This window comes from Cydia strobilella, chromosome 12, assembly GCF_947568885.1.
Source record: "Cydia strobilella chromosome 12, ilCydStro3.1, whole genome shotgun sequence".
Taxonomy (NCBI): Eukaryota; Metazoa; Arthropoda; class Insecta; order Lepidoptera; family Tortricidae; genus Cydia; species Cydia strobilella.
In genome coordinates, this window is record NC_086052.1 from 12,977,428 (window position 1) to 12,996,526 (window position 19,099).

Below are 19,099 nucleotides of genomic sequence, written 5' to 3' on the forward strand. Positions count from 1 at the left end.
CCGCTACAAGTACATGCGGCCCACCCCAATTTTGGTGTCTAGCCATAGCAGTTGCCGCGCACCGCTACGGAACGGACGCCTGCTCGCGTCGTCGTCGTGGCGTGCCGCTGTCGTAATAGACGCGTTTTGTTAGAGAGTGAATCTTCTGTATCTAGTACTATTATTTATTCTGTAGTAACGCGAGAGTAGTCCCTGGCAATCTTACCGTTAAAATATTTCTGCAGGATTCTTTGGTAGTTCTTATTTTAAATTGACCTTACAATACCTATTTAAAGATTTCTCCCACAATTTCTTAACACGACACGCGTTCATAATGCCAGGCGAAGCTGAAAACACAGATTTCCGCTTAGATTCGACCGTAGGCGCTGCTATTATCATCTTCAATTGTTTCCGACGTACTACAAACGCTACAATTAGTTGCAATACTAGTTTTATTTTATTTATTTAAGGATCACCAACGGATGATACATCTACACAATTACATAGGAACAAGGATATTTGACATTACAGATGCTTAGCTACTTATAGGTGACCACAGCTCACAGTTACTTGGAATAATTTGTTTAAAATTATCTACAAAGAGTTGTTTGCAGAATATGTTAGTCAATACTTCGTGCGTAGCTATAGGCACATACTTTTTTAAATTAATTTTTAACAAGCAGAAACGTCTGCGAACGACGCTATTACGCCCAAGGCAGTATTTTTCCTTTTAAATATACTTTATTGTTATTAAAATGGTTTAGGTAAACAAGTCGTCTACCTAAAATGAATTAAGTTTACTAAATTACGAAAATCGGCAGTAACGAGCTAAGGAGACTTTTTACTAAGGTTTTAATAGTTAAAGGGGCCCACTGATTACCTGTCCGCCGGACGATATCAGCCTGTCAGAAAGGCCACACACAAAGGGGCCCACTGACTATCAGTCCGCCGGACGATATCGGATAAAATTTGACAGTTCCGAACAACTGACAGGCCGATATCGTCCGGCGGACTGATAGTCAGTGGGTCCCTCAGTTCTCGTTCAGGTTTCGGCCTGACGACTAACACGAACTGATAGTGTGTGGCCACTTGACGATTCCGGTCAGCGCCGACCATGAATCTAGTATATAAGTGGATCAGGCATGAGGGGTGGGGGGAAATGACCGAACGGGATAGTCTTATGTATCTTTCAGTAGGAGTAGCAGAGAAAGTGCTATTATTGTTTGTCCAAGTCACAGTCTTACAGTTTTTTTGTTCCCCACCTTAAAGTTAGTATGGTTTATGGTGGGGGAACAAATAAACTCGACCAATCATTTTGTCGCATTGCGTGTGATCTGTCCCTCACGGATCCTGTCCCTCATCCTACCATTTAAGGTTTTGTTTTTTGGGGTTTCATGATACGAGCATAATATAAAACACAAAATTGTAAAAAACATTATTTTATTACTTATAGTACCGGAAATTCGATAATTTACTTTGTGAGATAATTACAACTTAGGTAATTTCGGTTCGTCTATTTAAATAAGTCTCTAGAACTATGAATAGTGATTGCCACATCGACGTGCGGCGATCGTTCACACTCACAGGCATAATATCCCAGTGGTTACTCCAAGATGGCGGAATCCGCGGAATGACGACTGGGAAGGGAATATACCATTCGGAGCGGCGGGCCGCAGGCGCGTGTCGAGGGACGTCGACACACGCCTGCTGCCAGTGCCTTCCCATTCACTAACCTAAAGCCTAGCATTCACTACACGAGCCACAAATCCGTGGGAAAATCCGTCGCACATATACCGCGCTTGGAAATAGAGGTGGCTTTATTTGGAAGCGACATCCTCTTGTGACGCAGCATTCACTCGCGGATTTGTAGCCAGCGACAGAACCGGCGCAAGGGTTCAATGTCAATGCTGGGGTTAATACTTCACTAATCTACCTAAGACTGTTCCTTGCTCTCTTCTGAAGAGTTTGTTTCTTTGCTGTTTTCTTTTTCGCTGCTCTCCCCGCTCTCGTTAGAGCTGTCTGCTGGGGCATCTCCCAAGGGCTTTTCTGCTTTTACTTCGGGCTTCTCAGCCTTTACTTCTTTCTTTTCCTCAGGCTTCTTCTCTTCTTTGGCTGCCTTGACCTCAGGCTCGCTAGGTTTTTCTGCTTCTGGTTCAGCTTTTTTAGGTTCCTCAGGCTTCTCTTCCTTTTTAGGTTCTTCGGCTTTAACGGGCTCTTCGGCCTTAACAGATTTCACTTCCTTGACCTCCTCTTTCGGAGATTCTACTTTAGGGGCTTCTACTTTCGCAGGCTCGGCGGACTTTTCCTCGGCCTTAGGCTCCTTAGGTTTAGTCTCCGCGGCTTTAGGCTGCTCAACAGCAGCGGCCTTGACTTTGTCATCGATGGTATCGCGAACGACACGTAGGCTATCATCGCTGGGCGCAGCAAGTACCTCTTTGGCTTCAGTTGAAAGAGCAGCGTTCTCAGCGGGTTTTTTGGCAGGTTCACTTGCCTTTTCTTCGGCTTTAGGAGCTTTAGGTTCTTCGGCCTTTACTGGCGCCTCAGGCTGTGCGCTTTTGGCTTCGACAGGTAAGTCAATTTTCTTTACTGGCGTGGGGATGATTGCGGCGGGGTCTGCCTCATCGTCAGCGATAGCCGCCGGGCTTCTGACAGCACTTACTACGTCAATAACTACTTGCGGTACAGATGGCTTAGGGGCAGGTTCATTGGCAACCTCTTTAACAGTAGCCTGAGATTCAACGGATTTAGTTTCGGGTTTAGCTTCAGGCTCCTCGCGTTTCTCTTCTGGTTTAGATTCTTCAGGCTTCTCTTCCTTCTTTTCCTCAGGTTGGGGCTCAGCGGACTTGGCTTCAGGAGCAGCTTCTTTCTTTTCTTCGGGCTGAGCTTCAGGTTTCGGCTCTTCCTTGGCCTTCTCTTCTACTGGCACACTTTTGGCTGGGGCCTCTTCATTTTTGGCTTCAGGAGCTTCTTTTTTAGGCTCTACTGCTTCCTCTTTCTTGGGTTCAGCGGCTTCGTTATTGGGCTTGGCCGCTTCTTCTTTTTTAGGCGCTTCCTCTTTTTTAGGTTCTTCTAATTTCTTAGATTCCGGGGACTCTTCAGGCTTCTTCCCTTCAGCAATTATTTCTTCAGGTTTAGGGTCAACTAGTTCAGCCTTTATTTCGGGAACAGCAGGTACTTGGGGCTTCTCCTCAGCTACGGGCATGGCCAGAGCTGCGGCCGCAAAGGCCATACATAATAGTAAGACCTTCATTCTGAAAAGACAGAAAAGGCGCAATTAGTGGTTGTTGAGATGATAGCAAAATTATTGTAATTTGCAATGTACGTCTGCAAGTCGTGAGTGTGGTAAGGCCAATGTTACGCGCCGGCCCGTTTCGCCGGTCGGCACCAATTTTCCTATTAAGACTATCGAGTAAGGGCCCGATAATAAGCCGGGTATTTGCCTACCTATTTTCTAGTCACAACGAATTGAAGTCGATACGCATAAGGAGGATGTACTCTATTATGAAACTGGGCTACGTAATTGGTTTCGAAAGTAATTTCTCATGCGATAAAAAGATATGCCAGCAACACTGTCGCGAACCGAGTGTTAATGTTAATATTTTTTGCCTATTATGGCTTTGTGAGCGGCTCATCTATTTTCCATTAGTGCGGAAGGTCGAGAACCTCGTGTTATTTTTAGCGTTGCCGGCGGAAGGTAGGGCATTAAGGCGATATCCCTAGTCCTGGCGGAATGCAGTCCGGCGCCGAGCTGAAAATAGATTACCTGGGTATTTAACGTAATTATTGCTCGTATACTATGTGCACTTGGTCTTTTTCTAAGACGTAATTGTAGTGCTGCTTGCTTTATTTAATCCATTTTAAATGTATGTAGAAGCGCGTGCGGGCAGGATGCGCCATCGCTGATTCGACCAGACACTGCATAAGCTGAATTTTAATCGTCTGATTGAATTGAATCAGCAACTAGAATGCAATAGATGGCATCGTGTGACTCATAACGACTGATACCTACACGCAAAGTTAAATTTACGATCATTACGTGCTTTTTGATGTTTTTTAATTTATTTTATCTCCGTATCGGAAGATGCAAGTTCAGTACGTAATGGCAGCTGGTTTCGTAAGACGGCCAGTTGTCCAACCCGTTCTTACTTCATATAATGAACTTGTACTTTAAATTTCTTTTTGGCATCGTAGGGTTGCGTGAAATATTGCGCTTGGTTTATAAATTTGACTGGTACGTGATACGTGCGTGCTCATAACGTAAATGCTTATAGGAAATAATTTATTTTTATATCGGCCTAATAGGTATGCAATGGCAAAATATTAACAGTAACACACATTTTATGCAGATTGTAAAATTGTATATGATAACATATTGATTGCTAATCAACTATATTATAAAGTAATATTTCATCAGTCAATTATAAGCTAATTAATTATTAAGCACGTCTAGTCAACGTTAAACGTAAGTATAAACGTTGAAATCTATCGCCGATGATAGGTTATCCACTCGTACTAAGTACCTAAAGTTTATAACGGTTTGATATTTCCATCAAAACGTTTGATTTAAAACCGCAATGATCTTGTTATCTTGTCGACAAAATAATTAAAACAGGAGTTACTAGAACCACAAATCATAAGAATATAAAATTTCAAAAATATATAATTTAACGAACTACAATTTCATTTCGTAAGGGCAGCCCTGCAGAAACTGAAAGTATACCGATACATGATAAAAAAGAAGCCACTATCAAGTTTGCGAAACAGGTTCCTCGGACGATGCTTGCACGGCCATTGCCTCCATCGGCGCGGCCCATGCGGCCATAGGGTTACATCGAATTATTGGTACAGACATCGTAAATTTTGTTTCGGTTTTGTTATCCTTTTAGCCAATCAAACCGTCTGGTTTTCGTTTTATTTAAGTTGTATAGTTAAATTTCAATATATCTCAAGTTTTGTTTATCTAAATTGTAATATTTAAATCTAACTCTTCACTTTAGGTAACGAAACTTGGGCGTTTAACATTGATAGATTGTAATGGGTCGGCGGACAATTACAATTTGAATAAAATGTACTTATGAATGTGTCATAGGAACCGGCAATATAAGCGGATAAAAACCATATAGAATATAATACAGTAACTTAGTCGCCTGAAGGCCGTAGCACGGTCGCATTTTTATCACCTGTCACCATGCCTGTCACATTCTAACAAGTATGTATGCGAAAGTGACAGGCGATAAAAATGGAACCATGCTGCCACCGCTGATCGTTACGGTTCAACTTCTAGATTTTTTTGCCCTTAAATGTTCCTAGTCATTTTTTTTAAATAATCGAACCGTTTTCTAGAATACGTTTACAAAATTTTGTACATTTTACAGAATACGTTTACAAAATTTTGTACATTTTGTAATCGTATTCTAGAAAACGGTTCGATGCATAGTGTAAGATATTCCCGCTGTCCCTTGATTTATGCCCCGTTTACATTCTGGAAGGATATCCTCGCGCTGAGGGCAAGAATTGCCGTCCCACACGCCAGCCAATCTTCCAATTGAAGCACAGCAGAACGCGAGTTATTGCTCCAATGAAAAAAATTGCCGGCCGCCGTCTGCTGCGCGATAACGCCCCAGCGATGTACATAATACGTACCTAATATGTAATACATTTATTGATATATCTTTGCCATATCTGGACTTTATCCATTGGATCTATTCATGCCTGATAGTTATGTCAAGCCGTTGGAATTACGATCGACCGTATTATTTAACCCTAAATTTTACTGAGAAGTCGACTTAAAGTGCTTTTTGACCAACTTTTATTGATAAGTACCTAATGTTTAAGTTCTCCGAGGCTTTTTCTTTTTCAATTAATAAATAATATTGTAACATTATTTAATAGGTGCTAACTAACACTGATGTAAATTTCAGACGAAGCAAAGCTTGTGCTTAGGGTAGGGTACAAGGTCCATGATTTTATACCTAGATAGAAAGAATCAACTACACGTATTTAAAGCCAGTACCGCTTCATTGTTCCTCATCATTTACCTACGCACTTTCAGCTAAGGAATAATAATTTATTTTACAGTACATATGGCGCAATTTTACCGCCCTAGTGCGGTAATTAGGACTATACGTGCCTATATATGTACTGTAAAACGTTGTACAATACAAGTGCGAAAATGTAATTCGCACTCCCTTCGGTGGTGTTTAAATTTATCGCCACTCGTTGCGAATTTCCGTAATGTATTTACTATTAAACGAGGTTTGTAATATCATGCAAATTTTAACCATGAGATAGGTTTTCTGTAGAGCTCTGAATAATTGAATAGTAACCTGATAACGTGGGCCTTGTAAAGTTTAGACACTTTATACTATTCACGTTGTCCCGGCCGTGTTGCGACACAATGTCCAGTTTTACGGTTCACCGCTCGTTTTTACGAAATGCACATATTTTATTAGTATCTCGTATAGTCAGCCGTGACCGATGCAAATTGTCTGTCGATCGAAAATAGAGCTCAATTCGTTTTTCTCGTTTACTATAGGTAATCAATTAAACGTAGACGTACATTTCGTTAAGTACTACCAAACCAATTAGTCAATATTAATTTAACAACAATTATGAAAGGCAAAACTACCTAAACCGAAAATATAGATAATACTGTTTTTTTATTTATTAAAATTAAACCTAAATGGTCGGACATGGTAAGGTAGGCTAAACATTACAAATATCCAGGCTTCGGAGTTTTCATAGCACGGAAAGACTGAAGTAAGCTATATGTGACGTCTTACCGTACTATGAAAACTCTGAAGCCTGCAAATATCTATCGCTCTCAAAACTTATAACATTCAAACGCACTGACTGACTGACTGAATGACCTATTATACATTATTTATACTTCCTTAACAACGTGTTAAACATTAAATTATTATGTTATGACACATTGCATGAACTGATCATTGATTATTCAATAGTAAGTGTAAATTATCCTTTCACAACTAATGTTGCCAAAGTTGTACAGGAAATAGTTGCTTGTTGCATGTTACACAAACACGCCCATGTGTGAAGTTAGTTGTAGATGTATGCATGTTACCATGCATGCATTGAATCAATATTAGAGCTGCCGAGCCACGGTATAAATAAAAATAAGTCTATACCTACATAGAACCTACATCAATTTTAATACTCTTGAAATCCAATCTGATGAAATATGATTTGTGAATAAACTATCAAAAATTAGTTATTATAAAAAATCTAGAAAAAATATTAATTCGACTTAGGCGACGTTACTCTTACGTAACTGAAGCAATATAACAAGAGAGTTTGGGCTATATCGCGTTGTCCGCGTATTTGATAGATAGATAGCGTTTATTCGTGGCAAAAAAGAGGAAAACACGTACAAAGGAAACACAAAAATTTGCACAGTTGGACACAAAAATACGTCGTGACAGATCATCAGACACAAAAATTATCTTATAAATATTCCATTTTTCTAAATTCTCGAGGTATATAGGTAGTCAGATTAATTGGGCTAAGTAGGCTTTAACAAGCCAGATTTTGTTTCAATAAACGCAATAAATTAGGTTGAATGGAACTCTTAAACTGGGATAACCGACAAAAATCTTTGGCGCCTCACAATTTCAAAATTTCCAAACAGGTTCGACTTTCTCTGTTAGAATGCAGCAATTCCCGAGAATCTATGCCCATTTACATATGCATTGCATCACATGCGAGATATTATAATAAGGCACCGGATTTTCATCAATTTTCAAGAAGCAAAGAGCGATCAACGATTAGTTTATTAGAGTCGTTATGTTGGAATGCAGTCAAGAATCGAACTTAACGCAACGACGTGTCTCTTACTTGCTATATGCGTTTTTAATGCAAATAGCGTACACAAATATTAAAGGTGTTTTGAGAAGAGAAGTAAGCTAAGCGATGTCCACAAACGACTACGCCATATGAAGCTCATGTTAATAAATTATTATGTGTAGCTAGCTTCATTGATTGTAACCAAGAAAATATATATTTTTACCACATCAGCTCGGAAATGCTCTCTTTGTACTCCAAAAATGGATAAGATAGTTGCATTTTATCCCCATGTAAGGCAAAGCATGTTGATGCAAATTTTGAATTTTTTCTCATGTTGGCTGATAGATTTGACTTTTAAGCGATAATTTTGAATTATAATTATTTAATAACGTCAATTTTAATTGGATTTGTAATGTTTTACAGTTACAGTAAGTATTTTCCTCGCCTTGGTGTGGTGAAAAACCTTGTGTTTCACTCGGGAGCAAAGTTTGTTTACCCCTCGTGCCTTGAAACCCTCGGTATGCTCAAGTTTCCACTTTTCGAACCACTCGCTACGCTCGTGGTTCAATTTTGCAATCTTTCGCTTACTCGGATTTCAATATTAGCACGAGGGGTTAAACAACAACTTTGCTCCCTTGTAAAACAAATAACTATTATACAATCATTTTTATACTCGTAAATATATTGTACCTACCAAAGAGCGCATTTAGTTAGTACATAATATGTACACCACTGAATAAAAAAAACTTTCAATAAAACTACGGTTTCTCAAGCGCCCGTCTTTTTTTCAATACCTTGTGAAAGTAGTGAATTCTAGGGAACCTACAGATTGGTTCACAAGACCCGTCGTCAAGTGGCTATAAAAATATCGACAGATAAGTACAAATCACGTACCACATCTCATGACCTGTACCCGCGTAAGTAGTTGATGCAGTTTATGAGAACTGCTTCAATTCATATGTCGAAAGCCGTTATTTGATATGTAGGTTGATTGTGCAACAACGACCCACAGTTCATTGTCGACGCATTGGGATCGATCGATCCTATTATACTGATCCGATACAATACGGCGAGGCCTATGAATCAGGCAGGCTAATGGCTAAAGGTTTCATGACATGGCTTATGATGGATTTATGTTTTGGCCTATTTATCAGGTTGGTAATTTACTAAACCAGATTGGCGCGTAGTTAGGCCCATGGGGCGTTCGTCATGTTCAGATTTGGTAAGGTCTTTTATTAGTATTTTAACACGTTTGAGTTTGACGACGATAACGGCTATAGCAACCATACTTGCAAATTGAATTTAAGATTTATCATTACGTCTATCACTGTAAGTATCGCTTTCGAATGTGTTATAAACTTTTTAAATTCAGCTGCAAATAGTTTTGTTTTTCAGCAGATACAGCTTTTTTTCTTTGTTTAAAAAAATACTACGCGTGCATTCAATCACTTATTCTTAGGGCCTCTTGCATTGCACCATCCCAATAACCCGGGGTTAAGCGGTTAAATCGTTAACCCAGTGACAAATTGTACTGGTAAGTTGGCAACCATGGTAACTCAAGGTTTTACCGGTTAACCCCGCGTTAGTGGTGGTGCAAGTAGCGCTTACAGTTGTAGTGCACATGACACACATGTTAAAATGGCTACATTTATCCGCAAATAGGCTTTATATTTGTAATGGTTTGCCATTTTCTACAAACCAAGGAGCGATTATTAATTCGCATTAGATAAATGGGTGTGGTCCTGTATACATTTACACACGTGGAGCCATTAGAGAGGAACTTAGTATTTAAAGTTAAGTCTATCCGAGATGAATTGATTTAATTTACACGAAAGGCTGCCGCGTCACATATGAATGGGCTGCGCAAGAAAACTATTACTTAACGTCATTGAAGACCTTTATAGACACGGTAAAGGGGAAGACGTAGGTCTACCTACTAAACATATTACTAGTGACTCGGAACTGTAGACCGTACGAACCCTATGGCTCCGTTACTTTTTTTTTAAAGTGAATTAGGTAGGCAAAATTTCTAGGTATTTAATTATCGAATCTGTTCACCAAATTTCACGAGAATCGGTTGAGAAATGAAACGTTTTGAGGAGAACAGCCGGACAGACATACGAAAGCATGTTTAAGCTGAAACGGAGACCTTCGTTCTCACTCAGTCACAAATAAATTGTTAGGTACCTTGAATAAATGAACTCTACCAATTGAAATGCGTCAGACTTGTCTGTTTATGTTATGTCTGTCGTATGTGTAGCCGACGCTTTAGTTTCACATGGATATGTTATTATAAAATATATACAATACAATAATTTTTATTTGCAAAAAAAGGGTAACGTTTACAGATCTTAATAAGTAAACAGTAGTTTGTTTCACCTTTTCAGCTGTGTAAACAGCTGTATAAAGATAATAGTTTTATTATGTCTGTTTTGCATATATTAGTCGAGGACTTCTGTAGATATCTATTAAATTTCTTCATAATTCATAAGGTTATAGTCAGCACTTTTGCTGAGCAATTAATGATTTTCGCAATTAAGCATACTTTGCATGGGGCCTTTCGATCTCATACTGCAGTGAACGTGTTAAGGAAATTTAATCATTTAGTCGTTCAAGCTCTTAGGTATACGAGTTGTTTTTTAATAAATTAGAGTGTCGCGTTGCCGACCTTATAAAATACCTGTACACTCCTTATATACTCTTTACTAATAAAGCCTTTAAAATTATAAACTGTCTAATAACATCGCCTTGGCAGCGAACTATTTGTCTGGTTAGTTAGTAAGTTAGTTGGGTTAGTTATTTTTTTAATAATAGTTAAGAATTAGCTTTAAGTTTTTGGTTGGGGACTGAAAATCAGCGGTCTCGCTGAGTCTCATTCATTTTACTGTACAAATATTTTGTTATCCTATCCGATTTTTTTATTGTACTCGCAATTAATTGTTTTTTTGTGTTAGTAAATAAATATATTTTTATTTATTAATTTTTATTTATATTTGAAAAACCCCATATTGTAGTCCCTCGAAAAAAAGCTCGAAAGTAAAGTTCTATTTTCCTTATCTATTTCTATTTTAATGTTTGCGTTTGTTAAAAAGATACAAATAGTGTGTAAAATCAGCGAATGTATAGCTGAAGTGAATAGATACAGCATGGGGTCATTGCCAGCGGAAGAGCGGTCAGGGAGTTCGGGTAACGGCGCTTGGGCAAGTGCGAAATGTCAACAAATACGTTTTATCACCTTTCCCACCGCAAACACTTTATTAAACCAATCAGTTATGTTTACCTGTCCGGCTTAAGTGGTAAAACAAACGGCATTTACATTATTTACCTTTAAGCGGTTTATCAAAACGCGTAGGCAATCCGTTAGTTAATTATGCTTAACTAAGAGAGAATTAATCCCTTCAGTAAGGATATAATGTTTACGTGTGTATTTGTCTACGTGACAACGTGACAATGACAGTATCCGTCTCTTTTAATCGCGTGGTGTTAAAAAGTGACACTTATTTTATCACGTGGAAGCCATATTAGATCTCACAATAGGCAACATCCATAATATTATTTTAGGTATTGTCGCCAACCATAGCGACGAGTAGGATCTTAGGTATAGGTAATATAGCATTGATCGAACGAGCTCAAAACTATATTTTTAGGGTTCCGTACCCGAAGGGTAAAAACGGGACCCAATTACTAAGACTCCTCTGTCCGTCTGTCTGTCACCAGGCTGTATCTCATGAACCGTGATAGCTAGACAGTTAAAATTTTCACAGATGATGTATTTCTGTTGCCGCTATAACATCAAATACTAAAAAGTACGGAACCCTCGGTGGGCGAGTCCGACTGGTTTTTTATTTTTGAAATCATTATTATTTCAAGGTGAAATTAATTTTTATTTTTATAATCATTATTAACGGTCAAAATCAAATTATATAGGTAGGTTGTCTCAGAACACTAACGATTATAGGCGTGATTTCTTTTGGCTTCACCTTACAATTAAAAATATATGAGAATAAGTACATTACATTACAAATTGTATAATATACTTAATTTTAATTAAATACCTTTCAATGTTACCTTTATAGGTAAGTAGGATTATTGGCTGTAGAGTAGGTCAGTGTTCTCTTTTATATACGAAGGCAGCCTTGCCGAAAATGTCTCCTTGAAAATCTCGGAGTGTGCATCATTGCCTTTGTCGGCTAAATACCCGTGATCCGTGAAAATCATTTGTGTTGTATAACCTGACGAAGTCGCCTTGAATGTGGCTCTTAGACTGCCTCCCATAGACTCTGCATTAGAAATGTTCACGAAAACTTGGTTAGAAAATCTAGGCTATGTGTATTGTGCGCGGGGGGCTAAAAACGATGATAGCGTACGTCGCGACAGAAACGCGAAAATTTGTATTGTGTATGTGTATTGGTATCTGTCATAATACCGTAGTTACCGTACGTGCTTTCTTTTAATATTTAGGTACTTTAAATTTTGCATGCCTATTTCTGGTGGAATGTGTGTGACCACGATATATTTTTATAACATCTCTTGTACCACATTTTTAAGCGAAATAAAGATATTATATTCTATTCTATTCTATTCGTGCAATGCGCGCAGTTACATTCTACACCGACATTAATACAACTCACTAATTTTTTGTTACTCTTGTTTACCTTGTAGATCTAAATTTCAGTTTTTTATTTTATAATATAAGATATTTTAGAATAAGCGGTAGCACTTTTATAGGTAGATTTTGGCATTAACTTATATATTGCCGAAAAATTGGTGTGCAAATGGCGTTTGTGCACATTTCGTTGGTGCGCATGTTCGCTTGGCGTTGTATGATCGTTCCTATCGTTACTTTTGAAATATTTGGATTGGGGACCGCCGCGAGTCGACTATGGAATAAGGATACTATTCATCTGTCCAATTTCTTGGTCCAATTTGTATTTGCGTCTCACATTTTGCTTAATGAGAGAGTGAGTCGCAATGCACATTGGACCAAGAAATTAAGCAGGTGGAATACCTCCCTTTTATCTATGCTTCGTCTAGTGGATAAGTGATCTATGCTATGGCTCTATTGGGCAGTTAACTTTTTACACAGATCTGCAATAAACTTGTAACAATAGACCAGCCAAAAGTTTCCACGAACTCTTAACGACTGCTATTTTAGTACGGATTTATGTCTACAAGCCTAATAGCGATGAATTATATATTCTGTGTCTTCCGTTGTTGTTTCCTTTAGTGAGTCAAAACCACTGAGATGTATGTAGATAAGTAGGTACGTTTAATGGTTGACTTGTGCACGTGTTGAAATTTAATATGAACTACGCAACTCTACTCTAACCGCGGCTACCTTTTAAAATGTGTATCATATTTATCATATCAGCATTGAGTATTTACCTAACGTGAAACTTGTTGCTGCGGCTCCGCTTTTGCAAATAGTGGTACCTACAAAATTTAAAAAACTTTTTAACATGCCAAGTTTTATCCACATCCCTACAACTGCTGGCTAAAGGGAAAATTATAACGTTTCGAGTATTAGTTTCTTTTCTGCATACACCGACCTACCTGTATTGCATTATTAAAACACATCTCATCATGTATTTTTAGCCAAATACCTACATCAACATCGATTAGAAACGGTTGGACACGTGCGGTGCGTCACATTCAGAGTTGTGCGTCACACAGGGACACAATGCAAACTTAACGTGGGCTTGAACCATTTAGCTCAGAGGGCCTATACTGCGTTCGTCTAAATGTCTTTATCACTCAAATAAGCAAGAGCGATAGAGAGGCAGATAACGAAATGTCGATTGTTGACGTTCGCTGTAGGCCCCCAGGGTAGCTACATAACTATTGTTACTACGAGTATAAGTATTACAATTGACTAGCTGCACCTATGGGTGTTCCGAGGACAAATCTGGAATCCATTTATAGGCTCCATATATGGATAGCACTTGTGTTTCGCCGGTCACTGCTTATATTTTCGAAGTTGAAAACATGCTCTAAAGATAATTAATGTCATTACCGGGTCTAACGCGATTTAATTTCATTATTTTACCTTTTTTCCGAATGACATTAATTATGCGTACAAAACGCGAGAGTTTAAAGTGTTAGGAAAAAATTGATATCACGAATATGTTGTTTTCTTGCAGTCGAGTCAGATTATCTTGATTATGTTATGAACATCACTACCAATATACATTTTCATGTTTAATGTGAATTGTTAATTTAGTTTTATGTAATTTTTAATCTCAGTATTTAGGTGAAATTGAATAAACAAATTGATGATATGTCTGTAATTAATTAATGTGATTCATTACACATGTACACACCACACACAATAATAGTGTTTAATGAGTTTCCGTAACTGGGCTGGGTTAAAACTTATTAATGGAATCTAGTGAAATTGAGTCATTTCGGACTCATTTTCTTGATGGATCAGATAGTCACGCTTTGATATTGCGTACATGTAGTTTCTGTACTTACAATCATTTACAGGTGGTTATGATTATTACACGTGTTGTTAGCTTGATTCCCTAAGCCTAAGTTTTTTTGTATTTCTCTTTCTTCAGGTCAGTTTACAAGACAGGTAGGTTTGATGGCGATAACTACATTAAGCTGCAGAGATAACTGACCCAACCCCTGCAAACAAGTTTATATGCAGGGGGTCAGCTCTGCAGCTTACTGTACATACGATTTGTTAAAACGGGCATCTATCTATAGGTAGGTACTTTCCTTGCGTTACGAATTTTCATGCAAATGTTTAATTAACAGATTCAGAGACATTATTTGTTTCTGTGCAATGTATGTAATGTACATTTAAGACACCACGAAAAAATAAACAGTGTTGTAAAACAATTATCATATATATTTTTTTCATTAAATTGTAATACATAAACGAATAGGGTTTTATACGCATAAAAATATTTCAAAACTATATACCTTGTTGTATTTCAATTTATCATCAACCGACACATTGTGTTGTATGTTTAAAATATTTTAATCAAAATGCTTTTATTTCTAAAGTTACGATGTCTGTAATACCTAGGTAGGTACCTACCTAATAAATATTTCAACGACCCCTGATTCCCGTGTTTCCCTTTGAGAGAGCTCATTATGTTTTTAGTGTTTTGTTTTTAAGACTGTTTGTTTGTTTTTGTCTTCGTGGCCATGGCACCTCGACTGTGACGAACCGTTCATTGGTCATAAGGTAACAATAACAATTTAGTATTTTCTGTACCGGCAATTATATAACCGGAAATTTAGACATTTTAATAGCTCGTCTCGAAAAGGCACATACCTACTCGTAATTGTGGAATATTTTGTTTAAATTAGAATCTTTATCGTTGCATATGTTTTAAAACATGTCTTACCTTTTAGGTATATTTACCAGCATAGTTTAGTTTAGTGAATTTTATATAATTTGTACTAATATCAAATTAATGTACCCATCCCATTAGTAAAGTCATCCATTATCATAGCGCGTTATCAAAAAAATCCGCGATACGTTTCTTCAATCGACATTCAACACGAACTTCATCTGATCAGTTTTGATAAGTAAATGCCCTTGTTGGGTTGGGCGTTTAAATTAGAAATATCCATGACGATGCAAATTTAAATAACTCCAGGTATCGGTTTTACGAGTATGTCTCGAGTTTTTGGCGGTCTACATTTAATGATACCAAAATTGTGTTTCTGGAAGTATCCATAAAAAAAGTGAACTGGGCTGATATACCTATGAATATTAATTCAAATATCTCCTCCAATTTCGGGTTTCTTAGAACTGTAGGAAAATAGGGACTAAGTTAATATGGAAAAGCGGCCGTCCAGTATCCTCTTATTTAAAAAGCGATAGCCAGTTGCATGTTTGACTACGTGCTAGATATTTAGAATGACAGATGATTAGGCATGTGAGTTTCCAATTCTATCTTTAAAACGTCAAAAGTACCTATACTTAATTGAAAATTAACAGATTTCAACCGTTAAAGTTATTTGAAACTGATAATAGTCACTTTTTACCTAAACTAAAAACATACCTATTGTAAATACCTGGGGCTCGTAACATCTATAGGAAATCAATTTAGCACGGTTTAGTCAAGGTGGACGCTTATATTTGACTGCAGGTACACGGTTTACTAGACTGTGCCAGGAAGCTAAGTAATGAGAAAAATTACCCCTTTATTGTTTCCTTACAGGACTGCGAAATTGCAATGGTTGTGATTATTAGACTGCCTTTCCACTGAGGTGGGGAAAATATATACGAATCTAAAATTGCCTACTATTTTACGATAAAAATGTTAAAGCTTTGATTTCTGTAGCATCAGTTACCAAGATTTCTGCGATTAGTACCTACTCACATAATATATAGTTACACTTTGTCCCTTTTTTGATCGCAAGATGACTTTGATATATGCCCACAGAAACGAAAAATGGGATTACCTATTCGATAGAGCCATATTTCGTGATAAAGGAGAAGCCTGAAGGCCCCGAAAAAAATAGGCAAAAAAAACTAAATCGCGTATATTTAATATATTTTTCCCCTCACTAGCTCGGAAAGTTGTCGTTTATCCTTCAATACAAGCGGGGAAAATCGCGTTTTATCCACTAGTGGGGAAAGTAATTTGACCTTGGATGGAGCGTGTTTAAGTAGCTTGACAGATAACAAAACGTAAAACGCACATGATAATGGTTCGTTCGATATTAATTATCATTAAATAAATGGTTTGAGAATCTAATAAAAAATACCAAATTTAGCTTTATTTAATGATTTTAAGTCATAAACCTTAAAATTCCATAAGAAACGTTTGTTTTTTTATAATGATGTTAAATATAATTCTGAACGCACAAGTTGAGTCGATGCAATTTCAAAACGCATCGTTGACATTTCATACATCAAAAATGTCAACATTGTCAACAAATTTTTTACTTAAAACCTTTTCTCATCGACTCGCGTAAAAATACACAACTTCCAGAGTTTTCTGTTATAATATCGTGAAGAAATGAGTGATTCCAGTGATGAAGATGATCTAACGCCTGTGGATGTTGCACTTTCCTCGCTATAGTGAGGTGAAAAGTTTTGTGTTACACACGGGCGCAAATGTATTTTACTTCTCGTGTGTAGAAACACTCGCTACGCTCAGGATTCTATTTTAGAACCACTCGCTTCGCTCGTGGTTCACCTATAGAATCCTTTCGCTTGCTCGTGTTTCAATTCTACACTCGCGGGTAAAATACAACTTTGCACCCTTGTATAACAAATAACTATATCCCTGACCTGAGTAAGTGAGCATACGGGATTATGATTATGATTAACTTCCTTTGGCATAACTGAATGTTAAATAAACTTTCGTATTAATCGATTCTCCTGTGACTTAGCCTGTCTCTTAACCTGTTTTATGTGCAATAAAGTGTTTACATACATACATACTTAGTGATCTTTGTTTTGAATATAAGTTGTTATATGAACGCCAGCCATATTTACTAAAACATTAATCGCTCCAGTGGCTTGGCTCATCGGTAGTGACAGTTGACGGACGGACACAAGTCCTTTGTGTTTATTCGTAACTCGTGCGGCCGCCGCTTGCCGGGAAAGATCCCAGTGATTGTCGATAACCGTATAATTATTAAGTATTTCAAATAAATATCGTGCCCTAATCAGGAAACATTTCTGTATATTTTTGTAACTATGTTATAAAAAAATGATCTAATTCTAGAAGAACATTCTCAATGTTTGTTTTCGTGCAGGAGACCGATTTTTAAATTTCGATCGTTCGATTTCGCCACTCGAAAAACGGTGGAAAACGGCGCAATGCTAATTTTTGAAATACGAGCGATAGAAATTGGGAATCTAGTGGTTACCACTCGTTTTCGATTCTATTAGTAGAATTTAAATGCCGAAGAGTGGAGATATTATTGAACGCAATACACAAAATCGAGCGGTTGAAATTCAAAAATGGGCTCCAGAAACCATTATACTATTTCCTATTATTTATAATCCAATATTTTCCCTTTAGAACAAAATATAAGAACCAGTTGGATTTTTATAAAAAATGCTTACAAATGAATCGGACCAGAAATTATTCTACCATGCACACTTAAATGAGGTGGACGAAATTTAAGTTAAAATACTATGTATGCTAGCAATTTTAGTACTTACATATATTTAAAGCAAAGGTAATTTTGGTAGTGACAAGATATTTTAATAAAATTATCAAGAGAGGCTTAAAATGTTAATTGAATTTAGTTTATATGTTGTTTTTAGATTTTTATAAATAAAATAATCCTAATTTAATAATATTTTAAACTAAAAAAGATATTTTTTTATAATTTAAATGTAGGCTAGGCTTATCATATTAGTAGGGTATTTTAATCAGACCTTGGGAGTTCTATAATTTAAAATAACTTTTTATTTTTGGATGAATATTTTTCAATATTTTAGGGCATTAAAATGAATTATTAAAAAAAATTACCTATTATATTTTTTATCACATTTAAAAAACTTACCTAAAATTGGTCCTTCAAAAATTAAAAGACAAGCAACCACTGACACTGAGGTTTAAGAAAACAAATAAATCCGTGTTTTTGGTTCGATATTTTTTATGTGCGGTCGCTGAGACGGCCGGCAATGTATTGAAGGCGGTTTGATAATGCCTGTTTTATATACCGCGTGCAGAGCTGTTGGTCACACCACATAGACAGCGCAAGCGAGTTGCTTGTTACACCTATCCAGTATACATTAGATCTCCGATTACGCATTCTTTTTAAGTAGCTCGAAGTCACAGCACTACTTGTAGCCGGAGCCCAGCGCTCTGTGCTCTGAACACGATTGGAACATGTAAGGAGGCGTCGCAGATGCATAGCCTGCGCGGTTTGAGGAGATAAAATACATCTCATGAGCTTTTTCCTTATTGCCATCTGTCATTTTAAGTTCCATTTGTTACATCAGCTTCCTGCCTGCTGAGGACTGTGCGTGGAAATGAACTGAATTTGACTCTTGTCATAAAATAAGTACTTAAATGTCAACACTGATTCGCGTACTGAGAAACTTTCTTTTCAGTAAAATTCTAGTTCAAGGTTAGAGCAATATTGTTATTGAAGAAAAATAGTAACGCTTAGTAGTTTTTGCGAACCCAAACAATGATTCTTATTTAATTTACTAGATACTGAAAAAGAGGTAAAACGTGGGTACACTGAAAAAAAAAAAACGTTGGCATAAGAGTAACAACATATTTTTCACAACACAAACTGGTAAAAGCTCTCTTGATTGTTCAAGTACTGATGAGAAAGTTGCATTTTATCCACAAGTAATCAAATGCAAATGTTGAGTTGT

The 19,099-nt window shown here is 37.2% G+C and overlaps 2 protein-coding genes across 2 annotated transcripts in view; one reads left to right on the forward strand and one right to left on the reverse strand.

The window, feature by feature from the left end:
* Positions 1 to 19,099, forward strand: part of LOC134746192 (serine/threonine-protein kinase S6KL) — a 75,396-nt gene that overhangs the window by 17,671 nt on the left and 38,626 nt on the right. The window lies entirely within an intron of this gene.
* On the reverse strand, positions 1,406 to 18,416 carry LOC134746191 (neurofilament heavy polypeptide). Its single transcript, XM_063680518.1, has 2 exons — positions 18,274 to 18,416; positions 1,406 to 3,230 (listed from the first exon to the last, which is right to left on the reverse strand). The coding sequence occupies exon 2, from the start codon at positions 3,227 to 3,229 to the stop codon at positions 1,913 to 1,915; it is 1,317 nt and encodes a 438-aa protein (XP_063536588.1). The 5' UTR covers position 3,230; positions 18,274 to 18,416; the 3' UTR covers positions 1,406 to 1,912.